This window comes from Bubalus kerabau, chromosome 13, assembly GCF_029407905.1.
Source record: "Bubalus kerabau isolate K-KA32 ecotype Philippines breed swamp buffalo chromosome 13, PCC_UOA_SB_1v2, whole genome shotgun sequence".
NCBI lineage: Eukaryota > Metazoa > Chordata > Mammalia > Artiodactyla > Bovidae > Bubalus > Bubalus kerabau.
The window spans coordinates 29,915,444-29,939,836 of NC_073636.1; the positions used below are offsets into that span (position 1 = coordinate 29,915,444).

At 41.5% G+C, this 24,393-nt stretch overlaps 1 protein-coding gene across 4 annotated transcripts in view; it reads right to left on the bottom strand.

Moving 5' to 3' along the window:
* The window catches only part of DCLRE1C (DNA cross-link repair 1C), a 44,938-nt gene extending 22,190 nt beyond the window's left edge, over window positions 1-22,748 (bottom strand). The window contains exons 1-9 of one of the 4 annotated variants that reach the window (XM_055543873.1): window positions 20,268-22,739; window positions 11,061-11,112; window positions 8,440-8,524; window positions 5,661-5,720; window positions 3,914-3,969; window positions 2,607-2,708; window positions 2,137-2,209; window positions 1,851-1,991; window positions 1,331-1,432 (exon numbers count right to left, since the gene is read on the bottom strand). In XM_055543873.1, the coding sequence (XP_055399848.1) occupies window positions 1,331-1,432; window positions 1,851-1,991; window positions 2,137-2,209; window positions 2,607-2,708; window positions 3,914-3,969; window positions 5,661-5,720; window positions 8,440-8,524; window positions 11,061-11,112; window positions 20,268-20,376 (780 nt within the window). In that variant the 5' untranslated portion in view covers window positions 20,377-22,739. Of the gene's footprint in view, window positions 1-1,330; window positions 1,433-1,850; window positions 1,992-2,136; window positions 2,210-2,606; window positions 2,709-3,913; window positions 3,970-5,660; window positions 5,721-8,439; window positions 8,525-11,060; window positions 11,113-18,712; window positions 19,033-20,267 lie in introns of those variants that run through there. The other 3 variants (XM_055543875.1, XM_055543876.1, XM_055543874.1) reach the window with 3 other exon arrangements.
* Between the last annotated feature and the right edge of the window lie 1,645 nt (window positions 22,749-24,393).

A 24,393-nucleotide genomic window follows, 5' to 3' on the forward strand; every position in this document is an offset into this window, starting at 1 on the left:
CACACCACTGAAATTTACAAAATAAATTCAGGATTGACAACTGGTGGCTAGCTTTATATTTTGCCAAGAAAGGACATGAGGGGGAAAAAAAGCAGACTGTAAACTATGCAAGTTTGCGCACACACACAACATATAATTACTGTGATTTTTATTTAAAAGGCCATTTTAACACCAAAAACACATACGAACCACAATCTCAGAATGAAAGCAAATCTGTCCCAAAATGGAGAATTGGGAGCTTTATGCCAAAAATATTTGGACAGGAAAACTTAAGGAAGGAAGAAATTAAGGAAAGAAGGACTTAGGAAGTAAGGCTTATGGACAGTGGCAGAAATTGTTTAAATTTCAAATATAAAAGACTCAAACCTTTTTAGTTTTACTAAATTGTGTTGTATATAAGTTAAGTTCATGGCAGAAGTCTGTTAACCAGAGGATCAATAAAAGGTGCCAAATGAAGCAGAATTTAAACGTCCAACTCGTTCCAGCATTTGTTTTGTTCAGAGCCACCACCAAAAATCCATCTTCTCTCAGGGGCCGTGGGCACTGCCAGAAGCACTCTGCTCACCTTGTTGCCGGGGTTCCCAAAAGCCCAGCACTCAGCTCCCATGGAAGGGACAGGTGAATATTGACTCCCAGCCTAACCTGACATGTTTCCTTCAAGGGGAAGAGGCTTAGTGCCCTAGGACAGTATTCTCCATACACTTTTGACCATGATCTCCAGTAAAAAATATTTTTTGAATTGTGATCTTTTCCCAAGCTGGCGATTTGTGGCACACTCCTTTCTCAGGATACTGGGCAGAGGCAGAGCCGCAGCCCCTGGCCAGGCATGCAATCATGAGGGTGAACAGCTCACACACTTATTGTATGCTATAAGTGAAAACCAGAATGGTTGTATGTCCAGAACACACAACCATTCTGGTTTTCACTTACAGCATTCAATAAGTTACACGAGACTCCCAACACTTCATTTAAAATAGGCTTTGTGTTAGACGGTTTTGTCCAACTGTAGGCTAATCTATGTTCGGAGCACATTTCAGGTAGATGAGGCTAAGCTATGATGTTCAGTGGGTCTTGGCTATTAAAGGAATTTTTGACTTAATGGTAAGCAATGGACTTAGCAGGACAAAGCCCTGTGGTTAACTTGAGGAAGGTCTAGATAGGCATGTGTCTGATTCCTGACGTAAATTTTCACAAGACAGTCATTACTCTTAACTGTAAGCAACCCCCTCAGATATTTCCTAGTTCAAATGTATTCTCATTGCTGGTCACAAACACTAAATTTCATGACCCGCGATTTTGAAAAAAATACGTCCTTTAGGGGACTTCTCACCAAAGGGCTCTTCCCACTGTCCATTCTCCCAAGAGGAAGCAAATAAAGATGACAAAGGCTGTGCTCAGGGCTTCCCCGCTGGCTCAGTGGTGAAGAATCCACCTGCCAATGCAGGAGACACATGTTTGATCCCTGATCCAAGAAGATTCCACATGTCACGGAGCAATTAAGCCCATTCGCCACAACTATTGGGCCTGTGCAGCACAACTGCTGAGCCCAGGTGCCACAACTACTGAAGGCTGCGTGCCCCGGAGCCTGCGCGCCACAACAAGAGGAACCTCTGCAAGGAGAGGCCCGTGCACCGCAGTGAAGAGTAGCCCCAGCCTGCCACAACTAGAGAAAACCCCACACAGCAACCAAGACCCAGCACAACCAAAAATAAATTAAATAATTAAAGACTGCATTCATCTGTTATGGTTTTCAGTCTGGGGGATGCTGGGAGCGGGCATGAGGAAGGGGAGGAGACGAGAGGGGAGGATGGAAGCTCAGAGCAACAGAAAAGAAAAGAGTCGTCAGGTACCTGGAGTCCAAACTCCTCGCTGAGGTTGGTGAAGAGATACTCGTAACCATAGGCAGCCTTGCAGTTCAGCCACACCACGTGGTAGCGGCTCCGTGAGATCCAGCTTCGGACCAGCTCCATGATTCCACGCAGACACTCCTCCTGGGCAGGAGGGTTCAAAGGCAGTTAACACTGCTCCACGCCCGGGCTTCCCAGACACCCACGGCAACAGGAACAATTAACATCCCATCTGTTACACCCCAAACCACCCTCTTAAGAAATACAGCTGTGCTCCAAGGAGACGTACCCGACTAGGAATTTGATAGTATTTTGGGTCGCAGAAAGTTGTGTCTAAGTACACACTCTGGATGTCTTTCACTCTGAAAACAGTTCAAACAAGGGGTGTGACTCATTTCACGGGAAATAAAATACGAAGCCTACACTTTCAGTTATTTTACAGTTTGTTCTGTCATTTGGATTTTTTTCTTACATCAACTTTGTTGGGAAATGATTTCCATATGATGAAATAATACAGCTCTTGCATATATAGTTCAGTGAATTTAGACCAATTCATGTAATTACCACCTTGATCAACACATGGAATGTTACCATCCCCTCATTTCAAGAGGAAAAAGGTGCCTTTCTGTTACAAATATTATTATAATCCAGCTAGATTTCTAAGAGAAACAAAGCCTGGTATTTAGTGGGGAGAAATGAACAATAAAACCTTTAAAACAATGCAGTCATTAGGTTCCAGAACTCCACAAAGCCCAGTACCTGCCCCCAGAGTGCAGAAGCTCCATTCTGGCAGCTTCTCCTTTAGCCAATCTGAAGTCTCCTGTGTACAAGACAGTTCCATTGTTGCCCTGAAATAAAAACCTGGAAAGAAAATAGATCTCAGTGGCTTCTAAGTCTCATACAAAATTCTAGTAAATTTATTCTAAATCCATATACTAAATATATGTGCTGTGCTTAGTCACTCAGTCATCTCTGACTCTTTGCGACCCCATAGACTGTAGCTCTCCAGGCTCCTCTGTCCATGGGTATTCTCCAGGCAAGAATACTAGAGTGGGTTACCATGCCCTCCTCCAGGGGATCTTCCCAGCCCAGGGACTGAACCCAGGTCTGTCATATGACAGGCAGATTCTTTACCATCTGAGCCACCAGGGAAGCCCAAGAATACTGGAATGGGTAGTCTATCCCTTATCCAGGGGATCTTCCCAACCCAGGAATCAAACCAGGGTCTCCTGCATTATAGGTGAATTCTTTTTTTTTTTTTTTCTCATAATTTTTTTATTTATTTGTTTTTGTCTGTGCTGGATCTTCCTTGCTGCATGGGCTTTCTCTAGTTTCAGTTCGCAGGCTTCTCATTGAGGTGACTTCTCTTGTTGCAGAGCACAGGCTTAGTAGTCGTGGTGCATGGGCTTAGTTGTCCCGCAGCATGTGGGATCTTCCCAGACCGGGGATTGAACCTGTGTCCCCTGCATTGGCAGGCAGATTCTTTACCACTGAGCCACCAGGGAAGCCCTGCAGGTGAATTCTTTACCAGCTAAGCTACCAGGGAAGCCCACTAAATATATACTAAATACAAATATATACTAAATCCATAGCCCATGTTGCCTGCCAAACGCAGCTGCTGTGATACGGTGCTGATGTAATTCCCAAACTGTTAAACCACACTGAACCCTCAGCTGCCATGTCTTGCCAAAGAGGGAAAACATAACATGGTGGAGATATTGCTGAGTTTGCAAGAGATGTCCCCTAAAATGCATCAGCACCTTTGACTGTATACAGGAGAAATCTTTTTCTCCTGCTCATGGAGAAAAAGATCCATATGACAAGAAAATGCAAAGCCCATGGAAAGATTGCTACTGAAGTCTTCCATTGTAAGAAAGCCACATTTCGAACTTGACCTGTGCCCCAGTCCCCCCTAGTTTAACCCTGGAAATGAAGGTTAAAAGAATTGCTATCACAAGAAGCAAATCTCCTGGTACATGTTATTTTCTAGACCCTACAAGTTTATTTCTACAAATGTAATACATATCAACACAAAATAAATGGGTAAAATAAATGATCCCCCTTACATAACTGATCCTGGGCAATGACCAGCAGGTAAAAGAGTCACAACAATCTCTTCCTTCTAAAAAGAAAGAAAAAAAAATAATAATAGAAGTTATCATTAGGACCCAGCTAAACAAAGCCCTCCTGAGTAGAACGTACACAAGTACTTCTCAAGAACGTGCAATATCTTGCTCCTTTCCCCACTCTCCAAATCCTGGAAACAAGTGGACTCCTCATTCACAAAACAAATGGTTAAAAGTAGAGTTCCAATGCAAAACAGCATTTCCACTCTTGGGAGGAAAGAAATGAAGTGACGGGCCTAGAGATTGTCATACTGAGTGAGGAAGTCAGGCGGAGAAGAAATATCACATCCCTTACATGCAGGATCTAAAAAGAAATGATAAAAATGAACTTATTTACAAAACAGAAGCAGACTCAGAGACTTAAAGAATGAACTTATAGTTACCAGCGGGGAAGAATGGGGGGAAGGGAAGGGATAGTTAGGAAGTTTGGATGGACATCAACACAATGCTGTATTTAAAATGGATAACCAACAAGGTCCTGCTGTACAGCACAGGGAACTCTGCTCAACGTTATGTGGCAGCCTGGATGGGAGGGGAGTCTGGGGGAGAATGGATACATGTGTATGTATGGCTGAGTCCTTTCGCTGTTCACCTGAAACCATCACAACATTGTTAATCGGCTATGCTCCATCATGGCAACCCCTCCAGTTATGTTTCACATTGTTCATTCCCCAGGCCCCTTTAAAACAGGCTCTCCCACTGGTTGGAGCTGGAGACAAACACACAAGCTTCAGTGTGTGAGAAGAAACAGAAAGGACCAGAGTGGGGCGGCAGGACTCTGACCACTGAGGGCCACCTGCTGCCTGCTGTCCAATTCTGAGAAAGCCACTCACTAACACAGGCCGCCAGCGACTGAGAGCATCTCCCAAAAGTGTCAGCTAACGGAGCTCAGGATGGCATTCAGGAAGGTTCCAGGCCATCCCTTCCCTCTCCCTCGGAACAGTTACTGTAAAAGTACTTCAATGTCTGATCTCCTCCAGGGAGGACATGTGAAAACTCCGTCCCTGTCCCATGACAGCCACACCACCAAGGACACTCTTCAGATTTAAACGTGTCAACAAAGCAGGTTCTAATTGGGCTACGTAACAAATGTTAACTGGATTTGCTGTAAGACAGGAAAACACCTCCCAGTCCGATGTATAATTTGACGTAAAAATAAATACATACATAAATGGTGGGTCTGCAATCCTAGCTACAATTAAAAAAAATTTTTTTTGAATGCACAACACAAAAGTACCTGCATCTGAATTTAAGGACAAAAAAATAAACTAGATCCACTTGAACATGTCTTTTTCTTGAATAAGAAAATGATTCAGAAAAAAAAAAATCACAATATACATAAATTTGCTGCAAAAACATTAAACACTGTTTTATATACCTAACATTATAATAAACTTAATACATGTGACAGTCATACTACATAGTAATCATACCATTACTATGGCACTCCTATAACTAGCATGTGACACTAATGGAAGCAATTCTGTTCTTAGAATTGGATAGAAGCAACGTTCAGTCCCTTAGATGTAGAAAATAAATACATCACAAACTTTTTTTTTCCTTACAAACTCATTCATTTACTATAAATTTTATTTCTGGCTAAATGAGCATTCAAAATCAAGGAGAAAGATAATCATTTAATGCTAAATAACAATATTTAGAAATACAATATTTAATATTTAGTTACCTCGCCTGATGCTTCATCGACTAAAGATATCTGGGTAGGAGTTTCAATTTCAATTGATACCTATTAAAATAAGACATCAGGTATATATCATATTGTACACAGTCTTTCATGACTTTATATGCCTTTGCCATCTAAACACAGAAAGGGAACTAAGAGATATTACAGACTCTCAGTGGAACAATTTCTGATTTCACTATAAAAACAGTTTTACAGCTTGAAAACATGATAAAGTTAAAATTACACCTTTCTTGAGGTTGATATGGCAATATGTATATATATTGGATGCCTTACAAACCTGTACATCCTCTGACACAGCATTTCTACTATGAATTCAATTTCCCCCCTTCACCTCCCCAACCCTCCCATTCCCATTGAACTTGAGTCTTTGTACAACATGTAGTCACATGTTCTTTGTAGATTTTCTGCTGCAGAACACAGTCTGCCATCAGTCTGTGATGTGTTGGCCTAATTCACAGATTCAAGAAGCTATCCGCACACTTTATAGAATGGCAACCAGCACAGAGAGGCATTCAGTAAGTAGTTGATGAATGAAGATAATTTTTCATCTTTTTAGTCCACTGATGTCATAATACCTTCAGTGAGGTTCAGGTGTGAAAATAACTTTCATTTTTGGATTAAACACACAGTATTCATGATGTACTATTTTTTTAATACTGTTAGATTCAGTATTAGGATGTTCAAATGTGCTCATATAGAAATGGCCTTTTTTCCCCATGTATTATCCATTTGACAGTGAGGTTGAGCAGCTTATCTTTTTATTCTTTCCTACAGTAGGGATTATTTGTTCTTCGAATATTTGGCAAAAGGCAAGATAAAACCATCTGGGCCCGAGGCTTTTTTTGAAGAAGAGATCTTTGAAAACTGCTTTAATGTCTTTGATGGTTACTTCTTTATTCAAGTTGTCTACTTTTCTTGCCCCAATTTGGGATTTTCCTACTTTTCCTGGTATTTATCCACTCTAGCTAAATTATCAAATATACTATATTAATTTTCAAAACAAGGCACTGCTGTTCATTAAGTTATTTTCCTTTATATCATTTGTTATTTTTATATGCATCTTTGTTTTTTTCAGTCTTGGCAGAAGTTTATTTCTCTACAGACCAGCTTTTACTTTTATTCATCTTCCTTTTTATTTTCTGTGGTAGTTTATTTTCTATGGTAGGTAGGGTAGAACCCAGGCAGGGACAAAGTGGCTTGTGTGGCCTGAGAAAATGGGAGTGAGTGGTCCTGGTTTTTACTGTGGTTACAGGGTGGGCCTGGGATTGCATCTTGGAATGCCATGTAGGTGCCAAGGAAGGTGTAAACTTTTTTAAAAATCAGTTTGCACACAGGTAGGGCAGAAGGGAAAGGTGGACATGGGAGCTGAAAGTTGCCAGCAGTCAGACATCAAACAGACTCTTGTTCAGAACTCTCTGCTGCTGCTGCTGCTGCTAAGTCGCTTCAGTTGTGTCCGACTCTGTGCGACCCCATAGACGGCAGCCCACCAGGCTCCCCCGTCCCTGGGATTCTCCAGGCAAGAACACTGGAGTGGGTTGCCATTTCCTTCTCCAATGCATGAAAGTGAAAAGTGAAAGTCAAGTCACTCAGTCGTGTCTGACTCTCCGCAACCCCATGGACTGCAGCCCACCAGGCTCCTCCGTCCATGGGGTTTTCCAGGCAAGTGTACTGGAGTGGGGTGCCATTGCCTTCTCTGGAACTCTCTGCTAGCTCCCCTAATTATTGATGGTTTAATCCATATAACAACCCCTAATTCTATCTACTCATTGTGGTTGTTTCTCTGATCAATCACTGAGTCATCAGGGACTACTATATCTGGTTTGAAGCTATTTTGTTAGTTGCATATATGTTGATATCTTTTCTCTCTTTTTTTGGCTGCACTTTGCAGCTTGCAGGATCTTAGTTCCCCAACCACAAAGTGGCATCTTCTTGATACTTTTAAGAGGTTGTCCCTTTGAATAGTAAAAACACAGTCTTTGAAATTAATGATATTTTTTTTGCCTTCAACTCTCTGCGTGATATAATAGTTGCTACCCTGGCATTTTTAGTTTCTACTTTTCAATATATCTTTCCCCCTTTTTTTTTTCTCCCACTTCAACCTGAACTTTTCCTTTAGTGTTATCTATGTGTCTTGTAGACCAAAACTTGGGGATCTATTTTTTTTAACCTAAATCAAGAATTTGTCTTCTGATCAAAAGTTGAAATAAATCCATTTATATTTAGAGCAATTACTGTTATGACATAACCTTGCCTGCCATCTTCACATTTTCATACCATGCTTTGTTTTTCTCCCCTTTACTATAACTTTCTATTGGAGCTATCCATTTTATTTGGCCAGATTCAAAATTATCCATTCTACTTTTATTTCGGTTCTTTATTATAAATAATGTTATGTTTATTTTTCTTATTATTTTTCCTAATCTATTCCATGATCTAAATAAAAGGTTTATTAGTTCTGTCAATAAACAGTTTACACTTTAAAGCATTAAAATGCAACTCAGAAAGACACCTTGTGAGATTAGACAAAACTAAGCATCTAGGTCATCATGTTGGGGGACAAGAAAGAAAAATCAACAATAAAATGTCAACTTCTTCTAAACTAATGAATTGCAAAGGCTGAATATTGACATGGTGGTTACTGTGGATAAATACATTGTGAGGAAGTGGGCTTTGAATAACGACAATATTTTGTTCAATACACCTCAAAAAATATTTTCCACTTGAAAAAAAGAATTAGTATCATTCAAAAAATAAAACTTACAATTCGTTTCTCCCAAAACCTGTACTTCGGGCTTGTTAACAACAACTCTTTAGTAACAGGTGAACAGTATAAGCAAACCTTCAAGCTGGGGAAAAAAGACAAAAGAAAAAAGTCATTTGAGTGCAATTCAAAATGAGCCGCCATCTGGGTGACTAGGAAATATGTTTCAATGTGTGTCAGTTGTCTCGAATAAATCAGAAACTGCACTGACACAAACGTATTAGAATAGCTCCCAGCAGGCCAACAGTCCAGTGACCACTTCAGTCCCATGATGGTGTAAAGGGACAGGCAAGCAGCAGAGGACAGATCAGACGGGGCCCTCTGACCTCCTCAAAGGCTGGTCCTCACCATTCTCATCTTAAAGACAGGAATTTTACAGGATCAGCTGTGTCTGGAGAGATACGTGAGTAAACTACCTCTGCAGAAGGGGCAAGGGGACAGAAGACATCTGCCTTGTACTTCATACAAATCTATTCCATTTATGTTTTTAGTTGGTAGAAATCAATTTCATGACAAACTTTAAAACTTCAACACTCCAGTTTCAGTTCAGTTCAGTTGCTCAGTTGTGTCCGACTCTTTGCGACCCCATGGACAGCAGTACGCCAGGCTTCCCTGTCCATCACTAACTCCTGGAGTTTACTCAAACTCATGTCCACTGAGTCGGTGATGCCATCCAACCATCTCATTCTCTGTCGTTTTCTTCTCCTCCCGCCTTCAATCTTTCCCAGCATTAGGGTCTTTCTTCACATCAGGTGGCCAAAGTATTGGAGTTTCAGATTCAATATCACCCCTTCCAATGAATATTCAGGACTGATTTCGCCTAGGATGGACTGTTTGGATCTCCTTGCTGTCCAAAGGACTCTCAAGAGTCTTCTCCAACACCACAGTTCAAAAGCATCAATTCTTCGGCACTCAGCTTTCTTTATGGTCCAACTCTCACATCCATACATGACTACTGGAAAAACCATAGCTTTGACTAGACGGACCTTTGTTGGCAAAGTACTATCTCTGCTTTTTAATATGCTGAGGTTTAATATGCTAGGTTGGTCATAACTTCTCTTCCAAGGAGCAAGTGTCTTTTAATTTCATGGCTGCAGTCACTATCTGCAGTGATTTTGGAGTCCAAAAAAAATAAAGTCTGTCACTGTTTCCCCATCTATTTGCCATGAAGTGATGGGACCAGATGCCATGATCTTAGTTTTATGAACGTTGAGTTGTAAGCCAACTTTTTTACTCTCTTCTTGCACTTTCATCAAGAGGCTCTTTAGTTCTTCACTTTCTGCCATAAGGAATCAGCCTTCAATGCAGGAGACCCCGGTTCAATTCCCGAATTGGGAAGATCCGCTGGAGAAGGGAAAGGCTACCCTCTCCAGTATTCTGGCTCTGGAGAATTCCATGGACTGTATTAGTCCATGGGGTTGCAAAGAGTTGGGACACTGCAATTTAGAGGTTAGGAATGCAGTCTATGGCAGATCATACTTTCCAAAGACGGCCATGTTAACCATATATCCCCCCAACTACACACGGCCTTCTTAACAAAATGGTCATGGAACTTCCACTGACAGGAGGGGTCTGTGTTGACCTCCCCTTGAATCTGAACCAACAGAATGTAATGGAAGTAATACTGTAGGGCTTCCGAGTCTAGATCTCTGGACAATATGGCTGCCTCTAGATCTCTTTTATAGGTCTCAGGTGGCCAGATGGTCAAGAATTCGCCTGCAATGCAGGAGACCTAGGTTCAATCCCTGGGTGGATTGATACCTTGGAGAAGGAACTGGCAACCCACTGAAGTATTCTTGACTGGAGAATCCCAAGGACAGAGGAATGTGGTGGGCTATGTCCATGGGGGTCGCAAAATTGAGTCAGACACAATTGAGCAACTAACACAGCTCTCATTTGGGATGTACACTTTTTTTTTCCCTTTAAAAACTCCAGCTATCCTGAAACCACTATGCTGAAGAGATATTTTTAGAGGTGGAGATACCCAAAGGGCCCCAACTGTTTGAGTCTGCCTAACTCAGGTGTCAGACATTGAATGAATAAGCCTCCACGACGTAATGCCAGCCCCATATAATACCCAGTCAGGCAGAAACCAGCCATCCCCACTATGCCCTGTCAGAGCTCCTGACCCTCAGAAACAGAATAGAGACAGAATACATGATTAGGGTTATTTTAAGCCACTGAGCTTGTGGGTAGTTTGTTACACAGCAATAGATAACTAATATACCGGCTTTAAAATCAAACAAACCTGGTAGGAATCCTGGTCCTGCCACATTACTAGCTGTGTGGCCTTGGGCAACTAATCTAACCCCTCTGGTTCCTCAATTTCCTCATCTATAAGATAGAATTGATTTTACAACCAAAAGCTAAACAATGATGACAGAAGTCAGAAGACAGGTTATCTGTGAGTGGGAAAGACTGAGTGGGGGAGGGACAGAGTTCTGTACCAGGTGAGTGCTGTTCTGTTTCTCAGGCTGGGCAGAAGCTGCACATGTGTTTACTTGTGAAAGTTCATCAGACTGTTTCCTTATGATGTAAGTACTTTCCTATGTAGATGTTACAGCTCAATTAAAATCTTTACTTAAAAAAGCCCACACAAATAAATAGCAATAAAAAATTACCTGCATTCCAACCTTCTTTTCAAGCTAGGGGCTCTTAATCCTTTCATATGATCTGAAAACATAAAAGAATCAGATATCATAAATACATTATTTTTTCAGAGGATTCCTTGACCCAGGGAAACTGAGTTGTCTGTTGTTTATAGATTTCCTTTTAAGAGAAAATAAATGAGAGTTTCACTTTTATAGGAGCATTGATTTGTATGAGCTCTTGCTTCTGCAAGTGAAGAATCCACCGAAAACAGGACAAAACCACCAAAGTTGACCATCTCTGAGCCAAGAGAAGCCATTTAAAAGGAGAATGAGCCTCTGTATTTTAGGGCAGAGTCTAAATCACTTGGAGTACCCACAGAAGAATGCATGACCAGGGTCTCATTTGGAACTGCTTCCATCATTTTCCTCTACTCTCTTTTATTTCAATCCAACCATCTTCAGACCATGCTCTCGCTAACCCCTTCAATTCCAGTCACTAAGTTAGTCCATCTGGAAATTCAAGTTTGCTTCCATGGAATCCTTGAGGAAACCATTCAGGCTTAGGCCAGAATAAGAAGAGTTTCATTAACTTCTCAGCCAACTGTGACTGCTGGGTTGAAAATCATTAAAGAGACACTGGACTTAAACAAACATTAGAGTAGATGAACTTCACAAATATATACAGAACGTTCCATGCAAAAGCAATAGAACACACATTCTTCTCAAATGCACAGGGAACACTGTCCAAGACATACACATATTAGGCCACAAAATGAGTCTCGATATATTTAAGAAGATTAAAATTATATCAAGCATCTTTTCCAACTACAATGGTATAAAACTAGAAAGAAAATTAATTATAAGAAAACTGGAAAATTCACAAATATATGGAGATTAAACAACACACTACTGAACAACCAATGGGCCAAAGAAGAAATCAAAAGAGAAATTCCAAAATACCTTGAAACAAATGAAAATGGAAATAAAACATACCAAAATATGTGGGATGCACAAAAACAGTTCTAAGGGGGAAATGCAAGTGATAAATCTCTACCTCAAAAAATAAGAAAAATCAACCTAATTTTACACTTTAAGGAACTAGAAAAATAACAAAGCCCAAAACTATTAGAAGGAAGGAAATAACAAAAATTAGAACAAAAACAAAGAAATAGAGACTAAAAAGGCAACAGAGAAAAATCAATAACAGCTGGTTCTTTAAAAAGATAAACAAAATTGGCGAGTCTTTGCTAGACTCACCAACAAAAAAGAGAGAGACACATAGGACTCAAATGAATAAAATCAGAAATAAAAGAAGAGTTATTACAACTGTTGCCACAGAAAAGAAAGAGTAAGAGACTATTATGAACAATTATACACCAACAAAGCAGACGGCCTAGAAGAAATTGATAGTCTTAGAAACATACAACCTAGAAGGACTCAATCATGATGAAACAGAAAGTCTGAGCAGACTGATTACTAGTAAGGATATCAAATATCCTTTCTAATATCAGTAATTTTAAAAAATCCAACAAACAAAAGTCCCAGACCTGATGACTTTGCTGCTGAATTCTACAAACATTCAAAGAACTCATTTTATGAAGCTAGTATTACCCTGATACTAAAACCAGACAAGGACACCACACACAAAAAAAGAAAATACAGCCCAATATCCCTGGTGTACATAGACTAAAAAATCCTCAACAAAATATTAGCAAACAGAATTCAACAATATATTAAAAGGATCATATATCATGGTTACGTGGGATTTATTCCAGGGATGCAAACTTGGTTCAACATCCACAAATCAATCAATGTGATACTCTCATTAAAAAAATGAAGGATAAAAATCATATAATCATCTCAACAGATGCACAAAAGCACTGGACAAAACTCAATATACATTTATGACAAAAAATCTCAATAAACCAGGTACAGATGGAACATATCTTAATATAATAAAGCCATATGTAACAATCTCTCAGCAAACATTCACAACTACATCAAAAAGAATAAAATGCCTAAGAATAAACTTAACCAAGGAAATGAAGGCTTGTATATTTAAAACTATAAGACATTAATAAAACAAATCGAAGATGACACAAATAGAAAGCTATTCCATGTTCATAGACTGAAAGAATCAATATTGTTAAATTGTCCATACCACACAAAGCAATCAACAGGCTCAATGTAACCAATATCAAAATTCCATTGACATTATCCATATAAAAAGTTCGAATAATCATAAAATTTGTATAGAACCACAAAAGACTCCAAATAGCCAAAGTAGTCTTGAAAAAACAAAACTGGAGATATGTTTTCTGATTACAAAATGTATTTCAAAGCTATAGTAATTAAAACAGTATGGTACTGGCATAAAAACACATAGATAGATCAACAAAACAATAATAAGCCCAGAAATAAACCCACATATATAGTGTCAATTTATGATAAAAAGTGAAAATGTTAGGCACGCATTTGTGTCCGACTCTCTGTGACCCCATGGACTGTAGCCAGCATGCTTCCCTGTCCATGGAATTCTCCAGGCAAGAATACTGGAGTGGGTTACCACGCCCACCTCAAAATTTAAGACTGCTGCTGCTGCTGCTAAGTCGCTTCAGTCGTGTCCGACTCTGTGCGACCCCAGAGACAGAAGCCCACCAGGCTCCCCCGTCCTTGGGATTCTCCAGGCAAGAACACTGGAGTGAGTTGCCATTTCCTTCTCCAATGAATGAAAGTGAAAAGTGAAAGGGAAGTCGCTCAGTTGTGTCCGACTCTTAGCGACCCCATGGACTGCAGCCCACCAGGCTCCTCCATCCATGGGATTTTCCAGGCAAGAGTACTGGTAGAGTGGGGTGCCATTGCCTTCTCCAAAATTTAAGACTAATTACTCCCAAATCCATTGTTGTTTATATATATATATATATATATATATATATATATAAAATCTTTACTTTTTTATTTTTGGCTGTGCTGGGTCTTTGTTGCTATGCTCAGAATGAAACCTAACCACTATCTTATACTATACATAAGAATTAACTCAAAACAGATTAAAGACTTGAATGTAAGATCTGAAACTATAAAATTTCTAGATGAAAACACAGGCAGTAAGCTACTTGATATGGGTCTTGATGATGATTTTTTTTAATCTGATACCAAAAGCAAAAATAAACAAATGATCAATACAAAGTGATTTTTTTTAATGGGCAGATCTAAATATACATTTTCCCTAAGACATACAGATGGTCAACAGGCACATCAAAAGATGTTCCACATCACTAATCACCTGCTGCTGCTGCTAAGTCGCTTCAGTCGTGTCCGACTCTGTGTGACCCCATAGACAGCAGCCCACCAGGCTCCCCCGTCCCTGGGATTCTCCAGGCAAGAACACTGGAGTGGGTTGCCATTTCCTTCTCCAATGCATGAAAGTGAAAAGTGAAAGTGAAGTCGTTGAGTCGTGTCTGACTCTTAGCGACCCCATGGACTGCAGCCCACCAGGCTCCTCTGTCCATGGGATTTTCCAGGCAAGAGTACTGAAGTGGGGTGCCATTGCCTTCTCCGCACTAATCACCAGTGAAATGTAAATCAAACCCAGTATAAGATATTACCTCATACCCATTAGAATGGTTATTATCAAAAAGAAAAATAACAAATGTTGAAAAGGATGTAGAGAAATGGAAGCCCTTGTGCACTGTTGGTGGGAATGTAAATTAGTGCAGCCCATTTTATAGAAAACAATATGGAATTTCCTCAAAAAATTAAAATATAGAACTATCATATGATCTGGCAATTCCAAATCTGTGTATTTATCTGAAGAAAGGCATCTGCACCCCAGGTTCATTGCACTGTTATTTACAACAGCCAAGACATGGAAACAACCTAAGTGTCCATCAGTGGATGAATGTATAAAGAAAACTGTGGTTTACATGCACGAAGGATATTATTCAGCCATAAAATTGCTGTCTAACCACAAATTAACAACCTTCATTATAAGTTTTCTAAAAGCTGATAATAAGTTTAGTAAGTTTAAAGCTAATTAAAACAAAAGTATTCTCTCTATATAACTTTTTTTTCAGCTCTTTTAAGGTTAATACATAAATGCTGCTGGAAATTAATTTTACTTAAAACTATAACTAAGTTGGTTATTTTGAAAGTTATTCCCTCCTCAAATCATTTACCAAAACTGACTTTCATTTGCATTTATGTAAACACTGCCCATTATCACCCCTGATGAAAGCAAAGACAGTCAAGCTTGGTTGTTGGGGAGACAATGTTAAATAGCGTGGCAATAACCCACAAGACAAATATCTAATTACCCTATTCACTACCAACACTGGAAAAGGTCAGTTTTCATTCCAATTCCAAAGAAAGACAATGCCAAAGGATGTTCAAACTACCCCACAATTGCACTCATCTCACACACTAGCAAAGTATTGCTCAAACTTCTCCAAGCCAGGCTTCAACAGTACATGAACCGTGAACTTCCAGATGTTCAAGCTGGTTTTAGAAAAGGCAGAGGAACCAGAGATCAAATTGCCAACATCCACTGGATCATCAAAACAGCAAGAGAGTTCCAGAAAAACATCTACTTCTGCTTTATTGACTATATCAAAGCCTTTGTTGTGTGGATCACAACAAACTGGAAAATTCTTAAAGAGATGGGAATATGAGATCATCTTACCTGCTTCCTGAGAAATCTGTACGCAGGTCAAAAAGCAACAGTTAGAACTGAATATGGAACAACAGACTGGTTCCAAATTGGGAAAGGAGTACATCAATGCTGTATATTGTCACCCTGCTTATTTAACTTATATGCAGAGTACATCATGCAAAATGCCAGGCTGGATGAAGCACAAGCTGGAATTAAGACTGCTGGGAGAAATATCAATAACCTCAGATATGCAGATGATACCATCCGTATGGCAGAAAGCAAAGAACTAAAGAGTCTCTTGATGAAAGTGAAAGAAGAGAGTGAAAAAGTTGGCTTAAAACTCAACATTCAAAAAACTAAGATCATGGCACCCAGTCCTATCATTTCATGGCAAAAAGATGGGGAAACTGGAAACAGTGACAGACTTTATTTTCCTGGGCTCCAAAATCACTGCAGGTGGTGACTGCAGCCATGAAATTAAAAGACACTTGCTCCTTGGAAGAAAGTATGACCAACCTAGACAGCATATTAAAAAGCAGAGACACTACTTTGCCAACAAAGGTCCGTCTAGTCAAGGCTATGGTTTTTCCTGTGGTCATGTATGGATGTGAGAGTTGGACTGTGAAGAAGGCTGAGCGCCAAAGAATTGATGCTTTTGAACTGTGGCGTTGGAGAAGACTCTTGAGAGTCCCTTGGACTGCAAGGAAATCCAACCAGTCCATTCTGAAGGAGATCAGCTCTGGGATTTCTTTGCAAGGAATGATGCTAAAACTGAAACTCCAGTACTTTGGCCACCTCATGTGAAGAGTTGACTCATTGGAAAAGACTCTGATACTGGGAGGGATTGGGGGCAGGAGGAGAAGCGGACGACAGAGGATGAGATGGTTGAATGGCATCAGTGACTCGATGGACATGAGTTTGAGCAAGCTCTGGGAGTTGGTGATCGACAGGGAAGCCTGGCATGATGCAATCCATGGGGTCTCAAGGAGTCAGACACAACAGAGCAACTGAACTACCAACACACACATCCTCAAATTTGTATGTAATGATCCTTAACTAATGAAAATAAGGCCATCACCACACCTCACGTGGCCGACACTGACCAAACACATGCCTCTACAGGACAGTCCACCTGCCCCCTCAGAGGGTGCATCTCTTCACGTCACTGCTGGTCCAGGCTTTTCAGGACAATGAGCACATCCCAGAGCAGGACTCTCTGTTATGTAGTTTCTAAACTGTTTGAGTCATGACAAATAGAAGGCTGACTCAGGACTCTGCTCCATGTTCCCAAACCAATTCAGTGGGCAGCACCCTGTTCCATCAAGACAGTCCAGCCCACCACCCCAGGCTCCTTCCTCATGGGTAGTCAAGGGAACCTGGATGCCTTTACTTTGTGATGCTAGTGGCTCAGTGGTAAAAAATCTGCATGCAGTGCAGGAGACCCAGGTTTGACCCCTGAGTCAGGAAGATTCCCTGGAGGAGGAAATGGAAACCCACTTCAGTGTTCTTGCCTGGGAAATCCTATGGACAGAGGAGCCTGGTGGGCTACAGTCCATGGGGTCACAATAGTTGGACGCGACTGAGTGACTCAACAACAACAAGGACTGCACCCAGAGTCTCTCTTCCAGGGCCTTTTTTGTTCTCCTTGACCAGAATAAATTATCTTAAGTTGTCTCCAGAAGGGGTCCTCCCCGGCTCTGGGCCACTGTCTTAAGGCTATGGGTCCCCTCTTGTCCTCCAGGCCTCACTGGTGCTTAGTCAAGTCTGCCCTGAGCACAGCACTGGATTCCAGATGGGCCATAAGCAAGCGTCAAGCAGGTCCATGGCCCACCTTAACTTTCATCAAGATGTGATGCTAAGAGTGTATGTGCATGTGTTAACAAGAGGCCATAGATCTTGTCAGACATCCTGTGTCCCTCAGCTCAGACTGCAGTAACAAAATATCAGAGTCTGTGTGGCTTAAACAGAAATGCATTTCTAGCACTGCTGGCAGCAAAAGTTCAAGATTAAGGTGACAAGACTGGTTTCTGGGGATGCCTCTCCTCCTGCCTTACAAACAGCCATGTTCTTGCTATGTGCTCACACCTTTCTTCACTGTGCAAATGGAGGGAGTGAGCTCTCCTCCTTTTCTTCTAAGGCCACCAATCCTATCAAATTAGAACCTCACCCTTACAATCTCATTTAACCTTCAGGTGTTATTTACTCATTTGTGTCTGACTCTTTGCGACCCCATTCAGTGTAGCCCACCAGGCTCCTCTGTCCATGGAATTTTCCAGAACAGTGGAGTTAATCACCTCCTAAAAGTCCCTTTTCCAAATGCAGTCACACTGGGAGTTAGGGACTCAGTATCTGAATTTGGGTTTGGGGGGTGTGGTGTACAAGTCACTGCATAACACATCCAAAGAAATCTGTTTCCCATAAACCACCAGTGGGCAATGTGGCAAACCTCAGAAAGCAGAAGGAGAGTTCTTGCCCTTGATGAGTCTACATCCTTATTGGGAAAACAGACCCACATGGGATCAGAGAACAGGAAAAGTTATTATAAAGTGCTGGACAGGAGAGTCTTCGTTAATGTACAAATTAATGATGATGATTTCACAACTATTCCTCAATTTAAAAAAATAAGTAAAAATATAAATACACATATAAATACAAAAACAAGCAAACACACAAATTCCGTTAGATGAATATGAACTCTTTCTCCAAACTCACTACTGCAAAATATGAAAGCCAAGCCCTGAATCCATTCTTTCATTGTGGCCACCACATGTGAGTTCAGACACCTCCTGTGGAGACTCAACAGAAAGGGTAAAAATATTCTCACCCAGCAGTAAATTCCCAATGAAAAACAAGGCAAAAACAGAAATGTTATCAAGTCACAGAAAGACTGTACAGAGGCTCCTATGCTCTTCAGTGAATCAGGAAAAAGGAGGTCCAGATTTTTCTCATTAAAGAGAGGAAAAAAAAAAAAGGAGCTGAGAGCTGGAAAGCAGAGGCATTTCCCCAAAGCAGAAATTTCATCAATTTACACTACCTTAAAGTGACTGATTCCACACACAAGACAACAGCTGGTCTTCACACCAACCGCACGACGAGAGGCAAGTTTTGGTATTTGCAGTTTACTTTAATATCACACGGTGTGGTTTGTACATGAATAAGTATCTGAGTCACTCCTCAAAATAGGGTTGCGGATCCTACTTAAGCTACTCTGGAAGTCCACACTCAAGAGGCAGCTTCCAGACCGCTCTAGTTAAGCTTCATCTCTGGTCAATGCCCAAGGCTGTGCTAATTAGCACAATGAATATGGAGCCTGTTTTCATAGGTAAAGTTAGTGACCTATCAGTCAGTATGTCAGATGTTAAAATGGAAAGTGGTTGTGAAATCAGCAGGTACCTCAGCCCTGGAGACTGGCTAAAACGTTTTAGAGATGCTCCAGCCTTGCCTGGAGCAGTTAGCCTTGGGACCCTATGGTTAGAGGGTGATGCCAGGCTTAATTCCTAACAGCTTCCAGCTGTGAAACATTTGTATTCTAGTTGCCTGACCTGGCCCTCTAGAAAAGAAACCTGCATCCCACCTCTAGAGAGAACATCTATAAGGGAGGGGAGCTTGCACTTCGTTGAGCTTACAGACAGGACTTTTCAGTGCCTGCATGCTTGCTTATCTGTGTGTAGGAGTATGGCACAAGACGCTTCTCCTCGGAAGAAAAGCTATGACAAACCTAGACAGCATGTTAAAAAGCAGAGACATTACTTTGCCGAGAAAGGTCTGTCCAGTCAAAGCTATGGTTTTTCCAGTAGTCCTGTATGGATGTGAGAGTTGGACTATAAAGAAAGCTAAGCACAGAAAAATTGATGCTTCTGAACTGTGGTGCTGGAGAAGACTCTTGAGAGTCCCTTGGACTGCAAGGATATCCAATCAGTCCATTCTAAAGGAAATCAGTCCTGAATATTCATTGGAAGGACTGTTGCTGAAGTTGAAGCACCAATACTTTGGCCACCTGATGCTTAGAACTGACTCATTGGAAAAGACCCTGATGATGGGAAAGATTGAAGGCAAGAGGAGAAGAGGACGACAGCGGATGGGATGGTTGGATGGCATCACCGACTCGATGGACATGAGTTTGAACAAGCTCCAGGAGTTGGTGATGGACAGGGAAGCTTGGCATGCTGCAGTCCATGGGGTCGCAAAGAGTCGGTCACGACTGAGCGACTAAACTGAACTGTATGGCATAATCCCGAGGATGTGGGGGAAGAACTAAGTAATACCCGTCAACCTCTGATTACTGGGCACTGGGAGAGCTTTCAAAAGAACCGAACAGTTGTGGCAGATCAAAGTGGCGTGGGTCAGTGGCAACTGGTAGTTGCTGTTCTATCCCGCAGTATGAGGGATGAGAAGATAAAGCCTCGGATAGACTGAAGAGCTCGGCTGGACAAGGTCCAAGCTAGTTTCTCGCATAGTCTCCCAAAGCCTGCACTCCCTCCTGCAAGACCCTCGCCTTCCCTCTCTCCAGACATGGGTGACCTCCTCCAGGGGCCCGATCCCGCGTAGCCCGGGTCCCCGGGAGGAGGCGACGCGCTGCGCTCACTCACCTTTGTGGCAGTGGGACAGGAAGTAGGCACGGGCCCTCAGGTTCTCCCTGTCGAAGCGGTCTATGGAGATGGTTGGATACTCTGCCATCTGACCCTCGAAGCAGCTCATAGCGTCGGTCAACCTTGGCGGACTAATCGCCTAGCGAGTGAGCCGCGTAAGCCCCAGCCTCCGCCGGCGCCGCTACTTCCGGGAACTTGCCACCGCCTCACCATTGGCCAGCCGGGCCCAGCAAAGTCCAATCAGAGCAGCTCTGCTTCCGGGGTGGGCGGTGCCAACGAGCTTTCTGTCATTTCCTGCCTCCCGTCACCTGTGGGTTAAAACCAACCACCTGGGCTGCTCTGTGTCCACAGCTGAGAGGCTGGGTGGAATCTAGGCTGTAACGCGAGCAGTGGGCCTCCTCCCGGATACCTTGGCACAACACATTGTCGCCTTGCCTGAGTCTGTGCAGGAACAAGAATGCGAAGGGAGACAACGTCCAGAGCAGGCGACTACATCCAAGGATGCGAAGCGGGATGCGGAGCTTGGCTTTGAAATCAGACTGCATTCTGCTTCCTTCTTGTCCACTGTGTTCCTGAAAGCTTGCTTTGGCTTCTCTTCTTTCTGTCCCTTCCCACTGTCTTCTTTATGGGATAATCGTGAAGACTGTGTGAGAAAATGGTATCAGTCTTGTGGTATATTCGAAAACTATTAGTCCCCGTTTCCATTTATAATCTACAAACTGAGTAAAATACACAATCTCTGACAATCAAGCTCAGATGCATGATCTTAGGGTAGATAAGTAACGATCTCAGGGAGAGTTTAGCTGCTAGCCTCCCCAACCTCCAACTCTTCTGAGGTGTTTTGTTGTTGTTATTGTTTTCTGGAAGTTAGAAAGATGTATAAAAGAAAAACAATGGTAGGGTGATAGATGAAAGGTATAAGTTTTTAAACATCAAAGCAACTTTATGGAAAGGTTTGCTAAAGTATTGTGTGGGCCTACATGCTCAGTCGTGTCTGACTCTTTGTAACTCTATGGACTGTAGCCCACCAGGCTCCTCTGTCCATAGGATTTTCCAGGCAAGAATACTGGAGTGGGTTGCCATTTCCTCCTCCAGGGGATCTTCCCGAACCAGGGATGGAACCCATGACTCTTTTGTCTCCTGCACTGCAGGTGGATTCTTTATCGCTGAGCCATTAGAGAAGTCTTGTGAAAATATTAACATTCACCAAATAGTCGCAATAGCATTACCTGCACCCCCTTTGTAGCAAGTCTCCTTAGACACCACAGTATTATTTTAATCACAACTCCAACACCTGTGAGTTGTGCTCAGCGTTGTGCAAGCTACTACTTTGTGCTAGCACCGTACAAGCCCTGCCATGATGACAGAGATGACTAAGATGTGCCTACGAGTCATTTTCAATCAATTTGGAGATAGACCTTTGTAGAACATGGTACATAAATGCTTCCACAGAGACACAAGGTAACGTAGGAGTAATTCCAGTAACAATTCGTTCTAACCAGGGAAATCAAGAATCAGAATGTCACCCGCAGGGAATATTAGCATATTTCTGCAGCCCTGGCAGTCAGTTCTATTCAAATACAGATTCTGATGAAGTGCTGAGGAGGAGGAGGAGGAGAGGAAGAGTAAGAAGAGAAAGGGGAGAGGAGGGGGGAGGAGTACACACCATTGTCACTACTCTGAGTAAAATACTCTGCTAGTATATATTACCAACACATTTGATTTGGTATGAGATGGCTTGTCATAGGATAAAAGAGGGTGTCACTGTGGCTAGGCTGTCTATACCTAAAACCAGATCTTGCACTGAGCCTGATATATGCAGAATCCAGTGTGTTTACTTCTGAGAATGAAGCTCCTGACCACAGGTCTTGATATGGCTCATATTCTTATTTTTTTATTTGTCCCTTTGTTTATCCTATTCTCTTTCAACAATGGATACAGTACAAGAGAATAAAGACAAATAGAGAGAATAAAAAGAGGATAGGATAGAAAATAGTGAAGATGGATAAGCATAGCCCAGAGGCATGTAATGTGTACTCTTAAGATGAGCGAGCCATATATTTATGTTGTGCTTTTTTTTCAGCTGACAATATAAATAACTTGCATTATACACATACTATGTTCTATGCTATTCTTAGAAAAGAAAATACAGGCCCTGATTAGCATTTCATCTGAGTCACTACTATTTATGTAATCCTGGTTAAGGTAACGTCTCTGAAACTCAGTTTTATCATCTTAAAATGGAGATAACAATAAAGCCCACACAAGGCCCTGGAAAATGCTAAGAGCTCAATAAATAATAGACACTCAGTCGTATCCAACTCTGTGCGACCCCATGGACTGTAGCCCACCAAGCTCTTCTGTCCATGGGATTCTCCAGGCAAGAATACTGGAGTGGGCTGCCATTCCCTTCTCCAGAGGATCTTCCTGACTCAGAGATCCAACCTGGGTCTCCATTGCAGGCAGATTCTTTACCATCTGAGCTACGAGGGAAGCTTCCAATAAATATTAGCCATTATTATTTAGTGGGCATCTACTACTATATGATCTCACTGATATGTGGAATCTAAAGAAATCCAACTCTTGGAAACAAAGAACAGATTGGTGGTTGCCAGAGAAGGGTGAAGGGTGTGGGAGAGATAAGTGAAAGTGGTCAAAAGCTACAAACTTCCAGTTATAAGATGAAAAAGTCATGGAATGGAATGTGCAGCATAGCAACTACAATTGACAATACTGTAGTGGATACTTGTGCTTAGTTGCTCAGTCGTGTCCAGCTCTTTGCGACCCCATGGACTGTAGCCTGCCCACCAGGCTCCTCTATCCATGGGGATTCTTCAGGCAAGAATACTGGAGTGGGTTGCCATGCCCACTTCCAGGGGATCTTCACAACCCAGGGATCAAACCCAGGTCTACCGCATTGCAAGCAGATTCTTTAGCATCTGAGGCACCAGGGAAGCCCAGTGTATACTTGAGAGTTACTGAAGAAGTGGATATTAAAAGTTTTCATCACAAGAAAAAAAACTAACTATATGAGGTGATGGATGGTTAGCTAGATTTATTGTAGTGATCATGTTGGTGCAGCATACACATGTTTCAAGACATTATGTTGTTCACCTTAAACTTATGCAATGTTATATATAAATTATATCACAATACAATTGGAAGAGAAAAAGAATGAGCTATTAATACAACAAAACAAAAGGGATGAGTCTCAAAATAATTTTGCTGAGCAAAGGAAGCCAGACAAAAGAAGAGTACATACTACATTATGCTATTTATATAAAATTATAGAAAAATGTAAACTGATCTAAAGTGACAGAAAGCAATCAACAGTCAACTTTGTACACAAGGAAACAAGTTCATTAACTCAATGTGGTCATGATTTCAAGGGTATATATATATATATATGCCAAAACCTATTGAATTACATGCTGCTAAATATGTGCTATTTATTGCATTTCAATTATAGCTCAATAGATTTGAAAAAAAAATTAGAGAGTATATAGGGCTTCCCTGGTGGCTCAGCTGGTAAAGAATCCACCTGCAATGTGAGAGACCTGGGTTCTATCCCTGCATTGGGAAGATCCCCTGGAGAAGGGAACAGCTAGCTACTCACTCCAGAATCCTGGCCTGGAGAATTCCATGGACTGTATAGTCTATGGGGTAGCAAAGAGTCCGACACAACTGAGTGACTTTCACTCACTCACATAGGAGAATGTAAACAAGATTGGTAGGGATATTCCTTCTCTATAGGAGCCGACTGATTAAGAAGACACTACCTAGCTATGAGGTTTCCCTGGTGGTCCAGTGGTTAAGATTCCACATTTCCAATGTAAGATTCAACACAATCCTATCAAAATAACAAGAGCATTTTTCACAGAACTATAACAAATAATTTTAAAATGTATATGGAAACACAAAAGACTCTGATAGCCAACAATATTGAGGAAAAAAGAACAGAGTTGGAGGAATAACACTTCCTGACTTCAGACTGGACTACAAAGCTACAATCATCAAAACAATATGACACTGGCACAAGAACAGACTCATACATCAGTGCAACAGGATAGAAATCCCAGAAATAAACCCATGCACGTATGGTCAATTAATCTACAACAAGGGAAGC